Consider the following 21,797-nt stretch of genomic DNA (forward strand, 5'->3'; position numbering starts at 1 on the left):
CGGAGCAGGAAACCTAGTTAACTTAAGAAAACTAATGAGTCTGTTCTGCTGCCTCCTTGTTTTCCTCACAAGCTGGAGTTTAAGACAGCTCTCTATTCTCATCCAAGGAAGACACAAAGATATGCCATGACCTGAAAGGAAGATTGTGAGGGGCCAAACGCCATCACAAAAGCTTCATCCCTGACTATTGCTTAGATGTAGCTTAGTATGCTGGGAGTAGTGCTGTTTGGTGTACTTTCTGTGCTTAATTCCAGGAGCTCTACTGGGATAGGCTGTTAACAAGCTCTTGCTGATCTCATAGGATTTTTCTTGGAGCAAGTACCTAATGTTACCAAAAAAAAAAATATTAATTCTATCAGTCCTAGCCCTGGCATAACACATGAATCAGTTATCTAAACTTTGTGTGTGGTTGTTAAGATTGTGACATACCCATGCTGAATACAAGCTTACATTATTTTAATAGCTCTTTTCATAGTTTTGTGCATAATAATACTGTTTCATGATTGACAGAATAGATAGAATCATAGATACTTCAAATGAACTCACTACATGTCTCTTGTGTTTATATTTTGCTACTTTTCTTAAGCACGCTTAAATCTTTAACAAATTTTCTCCCAAAGTATTTCAATGTCTTTACTTTATGCATGAAGATCTCATTGAATACTGCCTAGAAGTAGGAGTTGGGGGAAGAGTTTATCAAAATATAACATCTGATATTTAGAAGAGCACAGTAATTTTTTAAACCTTCCTATCTTAGAGCTCTGGTCTTGCTATTCTTGCGCTCTTTCAGTGCCACAGTGTCAGGCTTTGTAGTACATGTGCAACCAATGTGCTGACCTGTATTTCTGATGGAAAGATGATGAAAATAAGTACATAAAAACTTCAAGAGGACATATCACAAGTACTAAGAGTGTAATGCTACTGAAACATCCTATCAGTAACATCTGATTTGGTCTTGAGGAATAACTTTTCACATTTATTTTTCTAAAAGTGTTTCCTTTTGAAACAGTGCTTCTTTCAATTGTATCTACCACAACAGCATCAACATTTGTAAAAGTTCCAGGACTGAAAACTGATGTTCCTCTTTTTTTTTTTTTCCCCTCCTCCTTTATTTATCTTACTGTTTTATTATCTTGTCCTTCATATGCATGTACCTCCCATGTGCAAAACAGCCAGTGTCAGTTATTTCATTGTAGATGTAGAGTTTATAAAAGCTGAGCTGAGTCCTTTTATCCGTAAGTGGTGAGAGAGCGAACTTATGCCGCTGTGTCAGTTAGATGGCATGTTGCAACCAGAAAACACCTTTTAGTTAGCACTAAAGAATGTCACTTCCCAAGTTTCTTACCACAAAATACTGAAATATTTGTTGAAATGGTGGATCTATTGAGATTGGGCCTATTTGTTGTGGCATTAATAGGTAGTGATACATTGCTTTATATTTGATGGTGAAGATTAAATGAAGGACTCTTAGAGGTTTACTTCAGATGTAAAGTTGCAGACTTTGATTAAAAGTAGGAGCTCTGGTGCATAAACTTTCAAGAGCAGACATGTTAAATAACTAATCATAGCAAGAAAATTTTTGTTCTCCACCTCTTTTTATGTGTAACACCTTAACCCAGCTCTGTGCTTCTATTATATTTTTTTTAATGGGATTACAGAACTGTTTAGGAACTAATAAGCCAATTAACACTTGAAGTCTGTCATCTTCTCATGCATGGACTTAAATGTACGCAACTTACTGTTGATTCTGAAAGGTATGAACATGTTACAGGGACTACTATTGCCTTTAAAATATCAAAAAAAATGTCTTTAAATTTTAGTGAAGGAAATCTGGCCACAAAGCAAGTTGTTTTTCTTCAGAGACCTGTTATGTGGAATTCTGCTGTCCAGACACCAGAGGTGAGTAACATGTTTATTGTATTAATATAAACAAATTAGTACTTCACATAATGATTAGGTACAGAAACAATCTAGACTTCCAAATTCATGGTGGAAAAAGTGGCAGAAGAGGGTTTCACTTGAAAAAAGTTCAAGTTGGTGGAGAGTTTTTGTAGCTGAACTCATGATATTTTTTTCTCAGCTACATACCTCTTAAATTAAGCCAGAGAAAAGCATAAACATACTAAAAACCTGTTTTGTGCTAAGGAATTACTGTGTGTCAGTTGGATGAGGTTGTCTATGCTGTAAGTATTTCTTCAGAAGTCTTCAGGAAGTCTTAAATGTTCTGATTCAAATCTTAGACCTGTTGCACATAAAAAAGAAAACATTTTATTTTTCCCTCCAAACACCTACTTTCACACTAGTGGAAGAACACAAGTGTTAAGCTGTGCAAGGGATACTGTAATCTGGAGGTTAACAGGGCTAAAGGCTGTTGGCTCCCAAGTCCTTCTCAGGGCTAGTCCTTATTGATTCTCTGCCCAGCCTATATTTGTGCTTGGGATTGCCCTGACCTACGTGCAGGTCCTTGCTGAACTTCATGAGGTTTGCACAGGCCCACTTCTTAAGCCTGTCCAGGTCCTTCTGGGTGGCATCCCTTCCCTCCAGTGTGTTGACCACACCACACAACTTGGTGTCATTGGCAAACTTGCTGAGGGTGTGCTCAATCCCCCTGTCCATGTCTCTGACGAAGATGTTAAACAGTACTGGTCCCAGTACTGGCCCCTGAGGAACTGGTCCACACTTGGGCCTTGAGCCGTTGACCACAAGTCAAGAGAGTATGAACATCCAGCCAATTCCTTATCCACGGAGTATTCCATCCGTCAAATACATGCATCTCCGATTTAGAGATCAGGATGTGATGCCGACAGTGTCCAGTGCCTTGTATAAGTCCAGGTAGATGACATCTGTTGCTCTCCCCTTACCTACCAATACTGCAGCGCCATCATAAAAGGCTACTAAATTTGTCAGGCATGATTTACCCTTAATGAAGCCATGCTGTCTGTCACAATTGCCTCCTTATTTTCCATGTGTCTTAGCAGAGATTCCAGGAGGATCTGCCCCATGATCTTGCTGGGTACAGAGGTGAGACTGACCAGCCTGTAATCCCCTGGCTTGCTCTTTCTCCTTTTTTAAAAATAGGGGTTATGTTTCTCCTTTTCCAGTCTGGACTGCCACGACTTCTCAAACATGATGGATAGTGGCTTGGTGGCTTCATCCACCAGTTTCCTCAGGACCCACAGATTAATCTCATCAGGTCCTAGAGACTTGAGCACTTTTAGGTTCCTTAGATGGTCTTGAACCTTGTCTTCTACAGTGAGTGGTTCCTCATTCTCTTTGTCTCTGCCCTTGCCTTCTGTGACACTTCCTGGTGCATCCCTACATTTTTAATACTCTATAGTAAGGGCATGGACTCCTGATGCCAATATTCTTTCCTTGGTAAGGTGCGTAATTTCTAGCTATAAGCATCTCTTAAAAGGCAGCATCACTACATGACACAAGTTAGAATGGTGAAAACTGGATTCTGTCACGAGACGTAATACAAACCAGTTCTTTTAAAACGTTCAGTCTGAGGAAGTGATGAATCTTTGAGAAGTAGTTTAAATTAAAAATAGGAAGCATTATGCTCACAGTTTAAATTTTGTCACAGAACTGTGAGCTGATCAGCAGCTGAATGACCTTTACATTCTTTGGTTTATACAAATAAGACAGGTTGTATGTTTTGCAGTCATTGTTTTATGTTGTTGTAACAGGAAACCTTTGACTTTGGCATTAACACACTGCAAATAGACAAGAAATACTTGATTTGTAGCCACTTACATCAGGATTACAGTGTTTAGAATCTGAACAAACTTAGTATCTAAATGTGCTCATTAAGTACCAGTGAAAGTTTTACTTCTCCACCAGGAAATTTCAGTAGGCTGAGGTCATTTTAGCATGGGATAAATAGGTAGGTCAGGCTGAAGCTGAAACATTTAGCAGAGTAACATTTTCCTTCTGTTTTTCCAATTATGTTGTTTTTCTCCTAAATTTTAAGCTTTTTACTTCAATGCTTTTTTTTTTTAACCAAAATGTCCGAATTAGTGAACAGTATATTACCTTCATTACAATTGAAATTTATAGATTTGTTAGTAATACCCAATTGGTATAGAAGGTCATGCTAGCTTTGCATTGAGTAGCTAGATCTCAGGTGCAAAACAAGCTCCTGAAATCTGACAGCATTGACATTTGCTTTAGAAATTTTCATATGTTTATTTAAAATGTCCCTTGGGACAGTGATGACAGAGATGAACAAATCTATCAAATGCAAACATTTCAGTAAAAATATTTAATTCCTATGATTCTATATTATTGGGCATGACATTTTCACTTATACTGCGTATCTTTTCATTGGTATTCAGATTATACTAAAGCTGTTTAAAAAAATTTCATGTCCACAACTTAGGATGTTGTTGAAAGACAGAAATACTTAAGACCTCTAAAATGTTTTAAGTTCTTAAAGAGCATAAACAGATACAATTATTTTTTTTTAAGCATAGTCTTAGCATGTTTGAATCTCAGAGACCTCAAGAAGAATGCTACCTATGAGAGAGTAAAAATAGAAAATCAATAAGAATCTTTAGTTAACTGAATCTTAATAAGAAAGCAGCCTCATGCAGCCCTTCTCCAGCACTTAACTACCACGTCCCCAGAGCCCTAATCACATCACATCACATTCCAGCTCTCCAGAGCAGGGTCTGGCCATGGCAGGAGCTTTGCCCCAGAGGCAGGTCCAGCTGTTTGGAGCTCTGTGACTTGCATTCTGGAAAATGACAACACTGAGTATGGGTTGCTTTGTGTAGTTGGGACTACTTTTTTTTTTATTTGTTGGGTTAAAATTAGCATTGCCATTTCTAAAAAGTTTTGCTTTTGTATGAATTGAGAGGGGAAAACCCTGTTACCTGGTCTCTTACACCCCTCTCAGAAAACAGACCCCGTGGGAATATTTTATGTCCTCACAGCTCATCTCTTTGCCACCTTGTATATTCATGGGATAGTGCATTATGGCCTGGCTTATGATTTATGTAATGGTTCAAAGGCTTCTTGAATTAGAAGAGTGATGCTATCTCATTGGGTTCTTTATCACATACTGTTTGTTTTTTGAAGGAAACGGGTAAGAAGAGAAGATTCAAGATTGAACCACACAGTGTTTGAGTTTTCTGGGTTTTTTTCATTTGTCTTTTTTTTTTTTTCTCCTTTATTTCCCTTAAGCAGACTTCTCCATCCTCTTACTGTGGCATCCAGGCAAAGATTATTTCCTTCTGTTTCTCCTGAGGCAACACTATTTCCCCTTACTCTTAATTTCCCAATGTATCCTGTAACAGCTTCTCTAAATACGTTTCCTTTAGCCACAAGGGCCATTGTTTTTACTGTTTCAAAGGGTTTGAGAAAAAACTTAGCAATGTATAGAAGGGGGGCACAGAACTTGTCAGGGCATGGCAAAAGCGGTTGTGAGGTGTTACTGTTTTTAAAGATTTTGTGCAAATCCCCCTGTGTGAGTGTGTGTGTCTCTTACCCACTGAAACACAGCTCTGTGCTGAGGCTGGATTCCTTCTTAGCTGGATGTCCCCTGGCAAAGCTTCTCCTGGTGTAGCAATGCTTGTGCTGGCAGCAAGGCTTCAGGCAGAGAGCCAGGGTGCTTCCCCCAACCACGTTCTTCTGCTGTGACTCGAGGCACTGACACTGCCTCGGGAGGTGCTGCATCATCCCAGAGCTATCTGAGTAGCTTGGGTAGCTCCTGATGCTAAAATGAAATAAACCTTTTATTTGTTTGTGATGCCTCAGAGAACCCTCAGCATAGCCGGATAGGTCTATTGTTTGCACAAATCACAATCTGCTTTCTTCTCCTTCTTGATATTTGGCAGCCATCACTTCAACAAGAAGTAAGTCAGGAGGTATGTCAGTATGGTAGAGGTGTATGTTAGGCATAAAGAGAAGGCTTTTCTCAAACAGCTGATTTTAGCATAGTTTAAGATTTGTGAATCATTCCAGAGCTGCCAAGCACTACATAAGAATCAAACCCTGCTGGAGTACTTTTTCTGGGCATTTGTTCTTAGTTGAATCTTGACTATGTTTTATACCTTTTTTTGTCTCTCTTGAAACTTATTTATAGAGAGCAAAAAATGTCAGAGGCTTTTTCTTCAGAGGAGTTCATAGATTAAACTGGAGTGTTAAATACTGCTTTATGTTAAAATTCAGCTGGTATTAAATCCATGTGTGACTTGTTACAAGGCGTTTTGCTTTTTTTTTTTTCCCCCCTAAATAAGTTAACATTTAACCATCTTCTTGTATTTCAGAAGAAATCCTTAAGACAAATTATTGGAGAGGAAAAAGGCAAAGTCTCTAGCAGAAGTGTTGGATTAGACACAGCTACTTCTCGCCCTATAGAAATTGGTCAACCACCTGATGAGTTTCACCTATCTTCTTCTAAGCAATGTTGGATCAAGGAGGGATCCTCCCAGTATGGAGGCTTTCCAGGATTCAGTAGCAGTGATGGAGTATTAAGGGAACTGGATGATGGACAATTTGACCAGGAAGATGGAGTCACTCAGGTCACGTGTATGTGATAAAGTAAGTAACTGCATCAGATGGACATGTACATAACTCACACAAATGTTTTGTTGTTTGTTTTTTTTAAATCATACTACTTTAAATGCATTGGTATAATCTTACAATTTTTCTTAAGACTCTTTTTGTATTTTTGTCTGTTTCTTTGTTGTGTTAATCCTACTGTAGTAATAATACTACTGCAAAATAATTCGGTTTTCTGTCTCTCTTTAATAGAACAACTGCATGACTGGGTGCTCTGCTAACTTGTTAATGCTTTTGACAAGCAATGAAGCAAATGCTGCAAAACAGTGACAGTTTGAATTGTGTAAGAAAGGAATTAAGATGTTTAGTATTTTCCACAAGCTGGAGGAGTACTTGATTTTGTGTGTTTGTTTTTGTTTGTTTGTTTTAAAGGGTGTTGTAAATATTGGTGAGGGGAAAAAATGAACTATCTGGCTGTTGTTAAGTTTTAATGTAATTTTCACTTTGCCTTGCATAAACTCAAAAGCCTAGAGAAATGTAAGTCTTAGACTAGAGTGTTAATAATTTAAGGTATGTTCAGACTTGGTACCTACAGAAAACCTCTGGAGGCTGTAGGCAGACACTTCCTCCTGTAATATTACTTCACCTACACAGGTTTTTCGTACGAGGGTTCCTTGTGCATGTGAGCCAAAAGCTATCTGAGCACGTAGCTTGTGTCATGACGTATTCATTATTTACTTGTGAGAGGAAATAAAGAACCACTCATCCTCTGAAAGTAACTTGCAGCCTGTGAAAAAGTATTTTGCAAAACTCACTAAGAAGCCTTGACAGCAAGGTGCACAATGGTGCTGATAATACACAGGAGGAAGTAGTAGATTAAATTTAATAGGCAATATTAGGTGATGGACTATATACAGATATGCTGATAAATACATAAAAAATTTCTCAGCTAAATGTATCTCACACTGGGTCAAGCGTATTCAACTGTGTCAAATACCAGAAGGAGTGTTCAGAGGAAAGGCTGAAGCTTTTGTGCTTCCATCCTCACCGTGGGGAGGAGTTGCTGGTGTTGGGGAGGCTGGCACTGGCAGGGCTCTGTGGGGACAGGCATGAACAGGAATTATTTTTATGCTGCTGTGTTGAAATAACATTTTACAGAGGAAAAGCTGGATAAAAATGCATTTGCGACAGATAAATGTGATTCTAACTAAAAATTGCGGTTTTCCATTAGTTTTAGAAGCAAAAGCTATAAATGCTTGCCACAAGCTAATGGAGAATAATTTGGTCAAAAAAAAGAAATCGGAACAGAACTGGGCAAATGAATCCCCAAGACTTCTCTCGGTGTTTGCAGTACAACACACAGAGACAGGCACTGCAGACGTGAGAGAATTGTGACTACACTGAACTGCAGCACCCTGCTCCCCGCTGCGGTGTCCCATCACCCGGGTGGGAGTCCCTGGGCACAGGGGTGGCTGCTGGCACTACGGGCAGTGGGCAAATCAATGCAGTGACAGGAACACTGAGAACTGACCCCAAAGGAGCACCCTGGGAGACGAGCAGGGGGTGGAAGTCGCTGTGGTCTGTGGCGGGGGGAGCTGTGCAGGAAAGAAGCTGCTTATTTCAATAAGCAAAAAGTAACTCATGAAAGAAAATAAGTTGCATTTGTTTTGATAAGCGAATGTAGTACAAAGCCTTAGTGCTATTTCAGTTTATTTTTACAAGGTAGGGCGGAGCAGGGGAAACCCTTTCTACTTTGATTGTCATTGTAGGAGCATGAAATGAGTGTTGCTCTGGAGCTGCTTCCCAGTTTCATTATGAAATTGTCGTAGGCAGGCTTGTTTATTTTTCCACTTTGGAAGAGCAACTCTAACAACTGTTTGTAGCAGGTTTGGGGTTTTCCCACCCCCCACCCCCCCACCTCTAAAAAAATATCTACAGCCCTGGAGCTGGAGACATCCCTTCAGCTTCTTTTTCCTATTGCACATTGCTGAAAAGGGCAGCTTCTATTTTCTTGCTTGAATTTCTTTGGAAAAATGCTGGCAGCCTGGCAAAGCCATTGTGAATTATGAGTGTTTTAAGAGCCAAGTATGTGCCAGCAGGGCAGCACAGGAGTACCTGTGGTAGTAGGCATGGTCAGGAATCCATTCTTCCCAAGGCTTCTCTCCCTGCTTTCCCTCCAGCATCTCAAGGTCACAGATGGTGGGGCACGAACCTCATGTTTGTTCCTTGTCTGGGGGCACCACATGGAGGAGGGTCACCCCACCAACGGGGGTTCTCATGCAGCCCACGACTCTGTGAGCCACGGGTCATGGTCAGGCAGTAGCAGGAATCTCCTCCCTGGTATGCAAATGTGGAAAAAATTATGAAAATACATGTTTAGTCTGCCTCTGGCAGAAAGACATCCAACTGGCATATTATAAATGGGATAACAGCTGGTTTATGGAAATACGTTGCACTGCTTCTAGAAGTCTTTTTCACCAGTTTTCTAAAACTCTGGTGTGTGTAATTTTATGGTCAAACCTGTAAAAGCGGCAAAAAATGGTCAAAACCCCTAGGAATTCTGAATATTCCAGGTTAGAGCTCATCAGTAATTTCTTTGATGTACTTTCTTTTATAAAGCAGTGTCCCTGCTTAAGATGATTAACACTAGTGAATCCTAAACCAAAACTGAACTACAGCTATTTATATAACAAGTTACAATGTGTAAAGTACTAAATTGAATGCAGTTATTCTTTTCCAGAATATATTTATGAGATAAAAAGAATCATTTAACTTTTAACTGAGATCTCTTCATGTCAGCTGTTGAGAATGCAAAAAAATTGCAATAAATTAGTATTTTTTTGGAAGAACTTTTCCTCTTACAAATAATGGGATGTACACAAAGGAGATTCTGTTTGGGAACAAGGGTAGGAATTGAGCATGCTCTGGATGTCCACAGGAACACTCTAGAACATCTCCACTTCTAGCAGGAAAGGCTTTTCTTCTTAAAATGAAATACAGCCATATTCTTTTTCAGGGCCCACAGTTTTAACTGTGCTTTAGTCCTTGCTCTGCCATCTCACAGGTGTTGACTGGGCTGCAAACTCCTGTGAATTTCTGTCTGGTTTGGGGGGTTTTTGGGGGGTTTTTTGTTTTTTATTCAGTGTAAATACGCTCAAGTGCTTCCTCTGAACCCACTCAACGGTTCCTATATAGTTAGGGACAGCTTTTTATTTTAATGCCATTTGTCTCACAGTATGTAAAGTTGCCCCTGCTGTAGAAACATTAATCTCAGTTGTTTTTCTAGCTCTCTTGTCTTTCACCTCACAGGGCTACATTTAGGCTCCATGCAGTAGTTGAAGAACACAGAATAAACCACCCGCTGAATCAGAAATAATTGAAAATGCTTCTAAAACAAATGATGGAACATCTAATTCTTCCTTTGTAGTTAAAAATTCTTACTTGCAAAAGTGCACTTATTTATTCAATAATAGGGCTTCAATTAGAAGTGTGTGTGTCTGAAATGTAATAGAGAAGCCCCTTACCTGTGTGTGACAAGAGAAATGCCCTGCAACTATTAGAAGAGAGACAGAAGGCAACCAACCCTGTTCATGAACTTCTGTAAAAGACTGTTTATACTTTAAGTTGCTTGGGGAGGAAATACTCTTCTAGTGTTTACAAGTAGGGAGGAACTCTCCACTGTAAAAAGAATTTTGTGCCCTGCTCATAATTGTCACAACAATTTATTTACATACCTGGTCAACTGCGACAAACTGCTGCTTAACTTCTGTGATTCTGGTCTGTAAAATAATTGTTTTCTTTTTGTAAAGCCAAGATCTTTTCTATATTTCTGATAGGAAGCTTCTCACCATTAAAAGCACTTACCAAATCAGCTACCAGTTTCTTTATTATGGTTGTCTCCCACTGCCATTAACTGAGTTAGATGAACTGCTTTTTTGCAGACACGTGTACATCTGTACATCTTACAAGGCAAAGCTTGTTAGACTTACAGCCCTCTTTTAAAAGCTGGTTAGGTTTTCCTTGTTCTTAGTATATTAATCTCTCAAAGGTTCAAGGTGCAGGTTGCTGTCTTGACAATTCCCTATGGCTTAATTTAGAGCGTAGCATTAGTTGGGATTTAGATTTTTTTTTTCAAAACCAAATTCCTGTATCGGAATTTGGACAGCAGGTATAAAGGTAAAGAAGTGAACATTCCTGACTTCAAGTAAGCACTCCTTGAAAGAGACAAAGTGTTTTAGAGGAACTGGTCTGGTGACATATTCTGATTTGTTTAAGCAGATGAACTTTGACAACATCTGAGAGAATGGAAATCTTAAAAGGGAAGTACCAAAATCACTGTGGCCGACTTGTTGCAAGACGTGCTAATCCAAACATCAGGAGAACCTCAGTGACGAACAGAAAAGTCATTTGAAGCACCCTTTGCTTACAATACGCCCTTGCCTCTGTGACGTGCTGTCATCATGTGCTCATTTGGGTATCTGAAAGGTTCTCTTCTCAGCTCCCCTTACTCTGTAATTGTAGAACCAGCATTTTCTGATTGGAGAGATGTATAAATTTCAAGTCTGACTTCAAGGTACTAATAAGTATTGTATTTCTGTACTTTTGAAAGAAGAAATACACCTTCACTTCAGTGCATCTTGTAGCAGAGGAGGGAGAGCACCACACTCTCTCGGAAGCACTCGGTGCCTGCATTCTTGGACGACAGGAAAAATGAGAATCACTTACCAAACTATAGCGGTATGGATAAAGAAACAGTTTAATTTCATCCTTTTTTTGCTTACAATAGAATTCAAAGACAGTCTCAGTTTCCCTATTATGTAGAGTCTAAATTAAACCTGTTAATATTTATTAGACAAATCAATGGTTTGCTTAGGCTAACTGAAGTTTTATGGTACCATTCAGGCACATGTGTGTACACAGTACTCATGTAAACAATAGCAAGGGAAAATACAAGCAGTGTTTCACTTTAAGCCTTATATAAAACCAGCTTAGTAGAACAAGTCAACTTTACAGTGCAAATCTGAATGAGAATAAACAGGATTAAAACTTCCCAAGTTTTGTTTTGAAGTGAAACTCTTAAAGCAAAAGAGGAAGAAAAGAGGTTGAAAATTTTAATGCAGTCCTGAGCACCACATCATTATTTTTTTTCAATTTAGTAGAGGAAATGTAATTAGCAACACCTGTTACATGTTTTTGCCCATCTCAGTCACCACGGCATGTAAGCACGCGGAGCGACTGTAGGAAGAACCACACCGTGGATGGTCCAACAGCAGCCTGTAACAAGACTAAATACATTTGACTACCTCCAGTACTCCACTCCTCCCACCTGCAGTACACGCTTCAAGACACCTCTTGAAATCAGGTAACCTGCTCTATACAAGGCAAGTTTATAGCTAACTCTATAGACAGTAACTACAGCTACTTCCCACTCGGACAACATCTCGTGCAATTACCCTGCTGACAATTAAATACAGTGCTAAACATGAGACACAAAGAGCTGCTGAAGAATACAGCTGCTGAAGTACTTAAGCTTAGTCTCTCTATTTTCTCATTGTTTAAATTCCGTTTATACCCAGGTGGTACAGTTGCTTGAGGTGTGCTTTATTTTATGTAAAGAAAAGTAGCATTTAAGGCATGTTTAGTGTATTATGAAAAAAGACTTAATAAAAATAGGTGGACACCTGTGTTTCCAAGTAAGTATAATGTAGAAAACAAAGTGTAGAAACTAGCTGAGTTAGCCCGTTCTGAACTGCTTAAAGAAATAAAAAGAGGGTCCCTGGCAATCTCAGAGAAACAACCAGCTAACATCTTAAACAGCTAAGCAAAATTCTTTTACCATAAACACTGCTAGTGCTTCTAGACCCTGCATTCATGTACACTTAGCAGTATGTCTGCTGTATTCATCTCTAAAACATTTAATTCTATCATTCTAGACATAACAGAATTAAGCAGCACTCATGGAAATTGTCAGTTATTGCAAATCTGCAAATGCAACTTGAAATAAAGATCTGATAGGGAAAGGAAGCATGAATCCACATTTTTCTGTCAAAGAATATATTTCAGGTGAATGAATAAAACACATTAACATATATTGAAATCATGATTAAGTCTTGCAGAGAATCAGGTTTGATATTTCAGGTACTTAGAATGTTTTTACTGGGAATACAAGCAAAGACAGTGCTACAGTGTTATGTAGTGTAACGTATATTTAGGTGAGGTATAATCTGTAAGCAGTTGCCATAAATACGCACAGGTATAAGCCATTGACTTTTCTGCCACAGTTATTCTTTAGAGAAGTTGTGGACTGGAGAACAGCAGAAGTCTGCCTTAACAGGACAGAACCTGTCCCCTGTTGTACACAAACCTCTACTGTTAACAAAAAAAGAAGTTCAGAAAGTATGTTAGATGTATATCAAGAATATATATGTTCAAGAGCATAGTGAAATTGTCCTTTTGGTATTACTAATACTATAGATCCTATTAGTATTTGGATATACTCAGTGGAATATGCACATCCAAAAGTAAATATTCAAAGCCATCTTAAAAAAATAAAAGCTAAATTAGGAATAAGCTACGTTGCAAGAAGCTTCCTGCAGAACTATATATTTAAGGTGATAATCTTTGAACTAAGACTTAATATCTACTGCATTCAAAAATGGCTTGCTGTGAAATCTTAATCTCACTTTTCTCCCACCCAATCAGACACATCTTCAGGATTGTGATTCAATGATTGTTTAGCAGCAATTTTAGAGAACTGTAAATTCTTTTATTAACAGGCATTATAAACAGATACTACTACTTTTATTTAAAAACCATGAGTGCCACATTGATGAATATACAGCTCATGAATAACTTAAAAGTATTTCCCATATTAAAAGGCAATGCACACAGCATACAAAAAGTATACTAAACAAAGCTATGAGGATACATGATTGAAGTGTCTAAAATGATATATACAGTACATAATGTTTTGTTTATATTCAGTACAGGCTCCTGTACTGCCCTTCCCATCATGCCTCACTCTCCCCTGACACTGAATTTTGCACTTCTTCTTCCAAAATTGGTACAATCAGGTTATCCTTGGACATCAGATTATACTTCATCACGAATTTAGTGAACCGGTGACACAAGAAAGTTTCATTCTGGAGATGAAAAAAAGGGGAAAACACAATATATACAGAAGGAATATTTTAAACAATTGAGGAGAACATACTAAAAAAAACCCCACTGATTATATGTAACTGCCTCATTAGATTTACAAGTCTTAGAATATAGTAGTAATGCTTAAATGGTAAATTTAATTGTAAAGTTGTTACTGCAATTGACAAACCTACTGAAGCTCAAGCTGAAGTTACAGCTCAATTCAACAGCACTTAGACAACAATATAGTCAAGAATCAAGGTAGTCCTGATCTACTCTCCAAAAGAGAAGTGTAGGGCATTGTGAAACTCCTCCTACATGCACTATCCCCAACAGAACAGGGCACAACCATTCCACAGCTGTTACAGCAACCACAAATGGGATTTGGCAAGGGTTTCCTTTTACATTCAGTTATAGCCCTTATCTCATTTCTTTCTACAAATTTCTACTTTTCCATTTAAAAAAAATAATAATTGGAAGTTACTGGTGCACAAGCTGCCACCAGTTATTCTGTTTATTTGCAGTTTTACAATTATAATTCCTTAACTGTTGTGTAACGGATACAAACAGGAAATGTGTACATAAACAGTACTAACTATACCAAGTGCTTGAATACATTCAGGAATCTTTAAAACAAGATGAATTTGTACAAAACCTCTCAAATTCTGACCTTTTATCCAAATGAGGGAAACCATAACTGGGTAAACTAATTATATAAATTAATTTTTGTTTATATAGATGTATGCATAATACGCATTTCAACTGTAATCTACTATAATCAATACTTCACTTGAATGCAGCTCTTCTGGCAGGATTAAAAGAAAATGCGTAATATAATTACATCACAGCTATAACTTCAGTAAACGCCCTTCTTTCAAGATGTAATTTGAAACTACTTACTTCATATTCATCAAATATCTGCCGGTGATGAAAATAAGCATGTGAAAATATTCTGTAAATCCTTCGGCACACTGATCCTAATTTGGCTACAGAGGATTCCTTTATGCTAACCCTGTAAGCATCAGGAGAGAGGTTACAAACCAGGTCTGCCAAAACGACTCCCGAGACACTTGTTGACATGAATTCCCATTGTTAATACTCTACTATATAATTGCATGTGAAAATAACAGACTTAAGTGTTGCAGGTATCTGTGTCTGCGATTGCTTATTTTTGCAACAAAAATTAAAATTTTGGTGCACACTTCACATTTAAAGATTGTACTCTGACTATAAGTTTTGCCTGTAGTTAATGGAGTAACAGTTACAGGCTGAATTTCTGGTTTCTAGCATTGGTGGGCCAAGGGAAGAAGAACAACTCCTTGCCAATACCAGATTCCTAGAGAAGCACAGGTTCGACTTCTCCAGTTAGGCTTCCATGGCCCAGCATGCAGGCTGCCCACTCAGAACACTCAGTCTCTGTCTTTTGTAGTCACTGATGTCCCACAGAAGATTGGTGTTGGCTTCTGGAGGCTTTCAGTGCCAAAGTGTTTTAAATCCTTTGAATCACTGCGTATCTCTAAAGGCCATCCTGTTATTTAGGTTAGCATCACACCAACAGAAGCCCCATGACACCAGCAGGTACTAAACTTTAGGTTTCCACCAATACCTCCAGTAAATGGCAAAGTATTTGAATAGGCAGGAATTCTTCCTTGGCTTAAAAGTGACAAGAGCTCTACCAACAAGTGCCACATGCTGCAGGACTTCTGATATTTCCAGTAGTAGCCCATGAAAAATGTGTTAGCCATTCCCATGTGGTTTTTAAGTGTTTAGCCCCCACCTCCTCCCTCTCTCCCTCCTCCCAAAAGAAAGCATTTTTACCTGCTGGGGAAATATTTATTGCTATTCAGAAGACACGCAGCTCCATCAAGTGTGTGTCTGGTGTAGTCTATAGCAGGACACTACAAAACCATAGAGTGAGTGAGCACGTGTAGGAGTGCACGCATGACACTGTTATATAAGTTGTTTAAAGAAAAACATTTTCATTATGTTTCCTGATGCTTTTAACATCACTGGTCATTTTTATTCCCACAAGTTTCACATAGCTTCTCTGAAGGTCTAACTACATTTTGTCCTGAAGCGAGCCGTTTGTTCTCTGTGTTTCACAGTCCACGTAAATTATTTCAAGAAAAAAGTTACTATGGAAATGTGATTACGCACACAAGTAGTGAATTTTATGCATCTCCTTAAGTAAAGCTGTTCAGTAAGAATACATACTGGAAGTACACTGAAAGACTATCATTACCTCACAGTTCATGTATTTCCCATGTAGTCAAGTTGCCAGACTCCTTTTACAGCCTAAATTAACACCTTATCAAAAATAATCAACAAAAAAACCCCAAAACCAAACCTCAAACCAAACAACAAAAACAAAACCAACAAAAACCAAAACCAAAACCTGCACCTAAGTATATCAGTCTTTTTTAATTTTGGCAAAGAAAAACAGTCTTTAGTGTAGCTAAGTATGTAACAAGCCAAGCCCTGGCTCTGCAATCACGTACACGTAGAGGAGAAGGAAGAAAGAAAAGATGAACTAAGCCAGGCTGAGAGCAGGAATGTCTGCCCATTTTGCCATTCCCCAATTTCAAGAAAAAGACTTCTCAGTTCACGTTTCTGTCAGCAGTTCAGGGCTGCATCACCCACTATCTGACCATTAGTTGACAGCTGTTACCAACATGGAAAACAGCTGATGCACCATGTGTGTTCAGAGATGAAAAGCAGCCTGGAGTTCTCCAGTCTACCTGACTAACAGAGACTTCCTGCATGCCAATATACTGAGTGGTGAGGAGGGCTAAAGGAGGGAGTGGGAAAGAAGTTGGCCTTCAGAGCTAAATCAAGCCATCTCAGGAAATTACAAAAAAAAAAAATCCAAACCAAAGCTTACAGGACAAAAAGGATAAGGTTAAGAAGAACCAATACCTTACTCTGGAAGGAAGGTGAAATACAAAGACAAATCTGACAGACTGCACTACTACCATAACCACTAGCAACAAAGACCTTCTGAAGGAAAAAAAAAGAAAAAAAAAAGATCTAACAAGTGCTTCAACAGAAGAGCTGAACAAAGTTTAAAGTAATTGGACGCTCAGATAGATAAGCTACTGCCATGCTGATAACCCACTCGACATAAAGTATTTTTATGATTCCACTACTTCCCTAAGAACGCGCATGTGCCGTGGCTTTCAGAGTGTCAGGGCTTAGTATGTCTACTGCTACGGATTGACACCAAAGTTTGAAGAGGTCAGCCTATTCTCAGCATGTGCTCCTCTTTCAATTAAACAAAGACCTTTTTCCATTGAGTTTCAGGCTGTCTCAACACAAATTAAAAGAGAAAAGAGGAGAATGTGCAAAGTCTCTCATACTGTGGTAAAAAAGCAGCTCCTTCCTACCTCATCCCGTTCTTTTGTAAACAGAATGGGAAAGAAGGAACCCGCAAGTGATGTTCTTAACCCACATAAGCTCTCAGTTTGACCAAGCCACCTATAGCAGTCTCCCCGTGAGCATATAAACGATGAAAAGAAATCCCACATCAATGGGGTCAGTTTTCCAAAATACATCCGTACCTCTTTGGGAGTTTTATGAGCTGCACAAAGAAAAATCCATTGTTCGGTTGCTGTCATCTGAGTACACGTGTCGGGGTGACATTCACTCTGTTAAAACAATTGTTCAGTTAGGAAAACCACCCAACAGCAAAAACGAGCTGATCTTTTCAAATCACTCTTTTGCCCTGTCCCCCACCAAAAAGGTTTATTTGCCATAAGTCTTTAAAACCCTAAAAAAGCTCTTACCTCAAACCACTGCTTAAGTCTATGTGTATAAATTTAGAAGAAGAAAGTTCTGCAAACTCTGCATCTTACCAAAAAAGTGTCTCCTCTCTGATACAATATAAAAATATCAAGAAAAGAATTACCTGAAGTTTGACAGCTAGTCCATTGAGCTCAAGGCAGAATTGTCTAAAAAAATTTAAACATAGCAGCATCAAAATCAAGAACTGGTTTTCCCACTGGAAACATCTAATATGAAATAACGTTATACATTCTGATCTTCACAGACCTCTTAATGTTTTTGGAAATGATTCTTGTAAAGTGGAAAAAACACATCAGAACATGAAAAAAATAATCTTTAAAGAATACCACCAAATAATTTCAGCTGATGTCACACACCTAAAAGTCGAAAGACTAGGAATTAACACGCTATAAAAAGACTACAAGTTGACAGAAACTGAATTTGCACCAGCATTTTTTTTTTTTACTCAGCAAAACAATTATATTTTAATTCTTACCTGACAGCAGAGGCTGAGCTTAACCAATAATTCAGTGGATGTGTTTAAGATACCAACTTTGTTATGGAACAAACTGTATTTCACAAGTACAGATTTATTTTTTTAAAAAAAAAAGAAAACTTCGAGAAAATTCATTTCTTAAGAGTGTAAGTTTTAACTTCACACAGCTGCATCATTCTATCCTTCTAAGATATACTTCCTCCAGATCAATTAAGTGGCTAAAGTCTCACCACAGATCATGAATGGAGTGGGACTTCTAGAAGTACTGCTTTCACTAGAATGAACTTGAAAGTGCATTCTTTAAGAGAATTCACCCTCCATTCTGCAAGAAAAACCTGAATAAATTTTCCAAAAGGGCCAAGTATTTAGTGACAAGTCACTTCTATGAACCGATAATGGTTTTCAGTGTATGTGAAAGGACAGAGGAAATGCTTAAAATGTGTATTTTGCAATTGTATGTGGACACTTTTTCCTCTTTTGAGGATTACCCACATCTATTGGAACTATTGTGGACCAAAGGAGAGAAAAATAAAAACAGGAGGCAAAAAGTAAGGATATATAAATCTAGGAGCAGTTTAGAACTATTCTTATCCCTACCTTGAGAAAGGTAGAAGACACACTTACAAGAAAAATATAATATCAGGACATAAGGACACTAAAGTAATGCCAGGATAAAAGGATTACTACGTATATATTAAGAGGGTTTAAACCTACACCACAACTCAAAAATACTTTCAGGCACAAACTACCTAGGCTGAATGTATTTATTATATGGCATAAAACAGACTGAAAGAAGGACAAGAAGTTTTGAGTTTCGTTACAACTAGAAAAAGAACTGTAAGACACGGGTACTCTTGCTTTCCCAGCTAAAGCCTACTTTCCTGCAAGTTCCAGAAGCAGCACTGGGAGCATCTGGAAATCACATTCCCAGTTAGTACAGCTGAAGAACTGATGACACCAGGAGAAAGTGCTATGGAAATTCACTACTACATATTCAAAAGAACAACTTTTGAAGTGAGGTATAAACATTTTCTTTAAAAACATAAAAAACACTAGATCAGAGCACACCATAAATCTTTAGAAAGAACAAGGAATTCAGAAAATAATGCCAAGTATAAAAACATTTAATAGTAGAAATATCAGGTCTCATTTATGCTACTTTTGATCTGTCCTATTCAAAAAGGCTCACTACCACTATCAACGCACACAACTCAAGAGTCAGGACACAATGCTGACAAAAGATGGATTCTTACCTTAAATGTTCATATTTCCACACACCTTCATCCTGGCCTTCAGGAGGTTCAAGGATCTTATCAATGTTGGAACAGTCTGCCCTTATGTTTTGCTGAATATACTAGGAGGGGAGGAAAAAAATAAATCCAGATCTTGTTGTAATTATAGCAAGACAGTATATTTAGAACATCTTTGAGGGACTTATGTTTCCTCTTTACTTAAGAAGTGATTGATGGACTAAAAAGTTAAAGAGTAGATGGGCTGGGTAAGAAAACTGGTATAAAAACCATGAGATTTGAAAAATACCTTTCCTTAATTAGAAAATGTAAAAAAAAGGGTAAATTTTACAGCTTTTTTACAACATCCTTCTCAAAACAAAAGAACCCTGCAGGAAACCTCACCATTTTCTTAAATCTGATTTATTTAAACCAGACATGGGAATTCTAGTTATTTTTGGATACACAGTTAATAATTTCATTTTTTTAAATATACACAGGGTGCTTATGAAGTTCACTTCTGTGCAGCAACATTCCAGGCAGATAAATAGCATATTTTTACCAAAATACAAAACTTGGGAAACTGAACTTCATAACAACATTTCACGTGAGCAAGAATACCTGCTGAACAGCTAACGTACTATCCATTTCTTCAAAGGATTCATCAGGCCAATTGTAGAAATCCTGTTAAAAAAAATGTAAATCAATTTAACAAAAATGATGGGGGGAGGAAGAGAAGGGGAGAGAAAAGCACACAACCTACAATAAGCTTGAACGTGCAGGAAAATAGATGTAGAGGTAGTTTATACAATTCCAGGAAGCTACATCTTAACAGAAGCAGCACACAATCTTGGCAAGAACAGGGTGAAATGGGATTTAAGCTCCTAATGTCACAACAGTAGAACATCTTGAAATCAAAGTTCTGTGTGACTCAGCGTACCATAAAAATCGTCTCTCCCCCACATCTTGCTGTAACACCTATATAGCCTGTGTTTTTTAAATGAAGTATTTGCATAGAGTGCCCACTTTACATGTTAGGCCATGCAAGAATGGAGAAGAAAAGAGGTCTGTAGAGAGCGGCATTATAAAATTATTATTAAACTAAAAACCCCAGTATATTCTAGGAATAACACACCACCAAAACCATCTTCTTTAAACTGAGATAATAAAAGGCAGTGTGGGCCTGACCTGGTATGACATTCTTTTGGTATGGTCAGTATGCTGCATAACTGGATGGTTATCAGCTCTGCTAACCCACTCTGTTTAGTACTGTTAATGATAAAACCAATCTGAAGTTTCACCTCAGCCCCAGCTGTACAGCAGTGCTCTGCAGCAATTCACATCTGCTCCAACTGTCATCCTCCCAGACGGAGGCATTTTCTTACTTTGCATTTTTTGCCTCTAAAATTTGGTGCTACTCCCTCTCATGAACCAGAGATACTGCACATCAGCCTCCCGTAGCCATAATGACTCAATGAAAACGTTCCAACTGTAAAGCTCAGCAATCTGCTCTGGTGAGAATACTCATCCCTAGAGAAGGCAGTGAACATCCACTGCTGAAGTATCATGGAGTAATTGTTATTTACGTACTGAATAGCTATGCCAGTATCATCCAAAATCATAACTTAAATACAGACACACACAAAAAGTTGTATGACTGCATCAATATACACAAAATTCTTCAACCTACCTGAACTTTTTAATACACTTTATAATTCAACCAAATCTAGTTCTATGTCCAGCTTACTGTTTTTCAGAATGCCCAAAACTTATCAAACCAAAGGCACTTAATATTCCATTTCCTTCATAGATTAAACATGTATGGAATGAACTGGTTTACAGGCTTGTGTAATGATTCTACCTCTGTACATTCTGACAAGGAGCAGGAGGAGAAAGGAGGTGCATTTTCTTACAGCGTCATGTCATACCCTGCTCTGTTTCTGACCGAGAGCTCTGCTCACCAAAAAGCCTTGTGGAAAATGACATCACTGAAGTAATCTAACGTAGCTTAGGTGTTTGAGCTGTACCTGTTCAAGATGACCTTGAAAACCCAGAAATCAATCGATTTCCTTTTGATGAAGAGAAAGGATCTGACCACGGCCCAGGTTCCCCGATTACGTAAGGGAGGGATGAGTTCTCTCCCCAGAGGCACAACCCAGGTATCGCCCCCCTGACGATGCACAGCTCCCAGCCCCATCGGCTGGTTACGCATTCGGTATTTTGACAGCAGGATATTTTAACAGTCGGACACTGTCAGCACCAGAAACACAGCCCTGTGCCCGAAGACAGCCTAGGAGCTGGGCCGCAGCGCTTTGCCCCTGCACAAACCCGGCTGTTGCACCCGCCGGGGGGGGACGGCCATGCCCGGCCCTGGCAGCGCCGCCGGTGACAGCCACCGGGCCCGGGGACGCCGCTCCACCCCACCACCCACCCGGACGTTGTCACACGACTCGCCCTCCCGACCCAGCGCCCGGAAACCCCAGGGAAGCAGGGCGCCGGAAAGACGCGGGGGAGCCGGTGCCGGAGCCACCTTCTGCCCCGGCCCCGGCCGGGAAGGCGGCAGCCCCCGACCCACGCCTGCGGCCCGCTCTCCCCCGCCGCCGGGGCCCGGCTGTGGGGAACAAAGCGAGGCCGCGGAGCCGGGC

At 39.0% G+C, this 21,797-nt stretch overlaps 2 protein-coding genes across 4 annotated transcripts in view; one reads left to right on the forward strand and one right to left on the reverse strand.

The window, feature by feature from the left end:
• RFTN2 (raftlin family member 2) overlaps positions 1 to 10,378 on the forward strand; it is a 34,859-nt gene extending 24,481 nt beyond the window's left edge. The window contains exons 8-10 of one of the 3 annotated variants that reach the window (XM_014954352.1): positions 1,821 to 1,899; positions 6,273 to 6,546; positions 6,760 to 10,378. In XM_014954352.1, coding sequence (XP_014809838.1) covers positions 1,821 to 1,899; positions 6,273 to 6,542 — 349 coding nt within the window. In that variant the 3' untranslated portion in view covers positions 6,543 to 6,546; positions 6,760 to 10,378. Of the gene's footprint in view, positions 1 to 1,820; positions 1,900 to 6,272 lie in introns of all 3 variants that reach the window. The other 2 variants (XM_014954351.1, XM_014954353.1) reach the window with 2 other exon arrangements.
• An 867-nt stretch (positions 10,379 to 11,245) lies between these two features.
• LOC106895068 (MOB-like protein phocein) overlaps positions 11,246 to 21,797 on the reverse strand; it is a 20,208-nt gene continuing 9,656 nt past the window's right edge. The window contains exons 3-9 of the mRNA XM_014954153.1: positions 19,774 to 19,836; positions 19,177 to 19,277; positions 17,552 to 17,594; positions 17,205 to 17,291; positions 15,466 to 15,545; positions 14,548 to 14,659; positions 11,246 to 13,649 (exon numbers count right to left, since the gene is read on the reverse strand). Of these exons, the coding sequence (XP_014809639.1) occupies positions 13,518 to 13,649; positions 14,548 to 14,659; positions 15,466 to 15,545; positions 17,205 to 17,291; positions 17,552 to 17,594; positions 19,177 to 19,277; positions 19,774 to 19,836 (618 nt within the window). The 3' untranslated portion in view covers positions 11,246 to 13,517. The remainder of the gene's footprint in view (positions 13,650 to 14,547; positions 14,660 to 15,465; positions 15,546 to 17,204; positions 17,292 to 17,551; positions 17,595 to 19,176; positions 19,278 to 19,773; positions 19,837 to 21,797) is intronic.

The sequence above is a fragment of the Calidris pugnax genome, unplaced genomic scaffold, assembly GCF_001431845.1.
Source record: "Calidris pugnax isolate Ruff unplaced genomic scaffold, ASM143184v1 scaffold103, whole genome shotgun sequence".
NCBI lineage: Eukaryota > Metazoa > Chordata > Aves > Charadriiformes > Scolopacidae > Calidris > Calidris pugnax.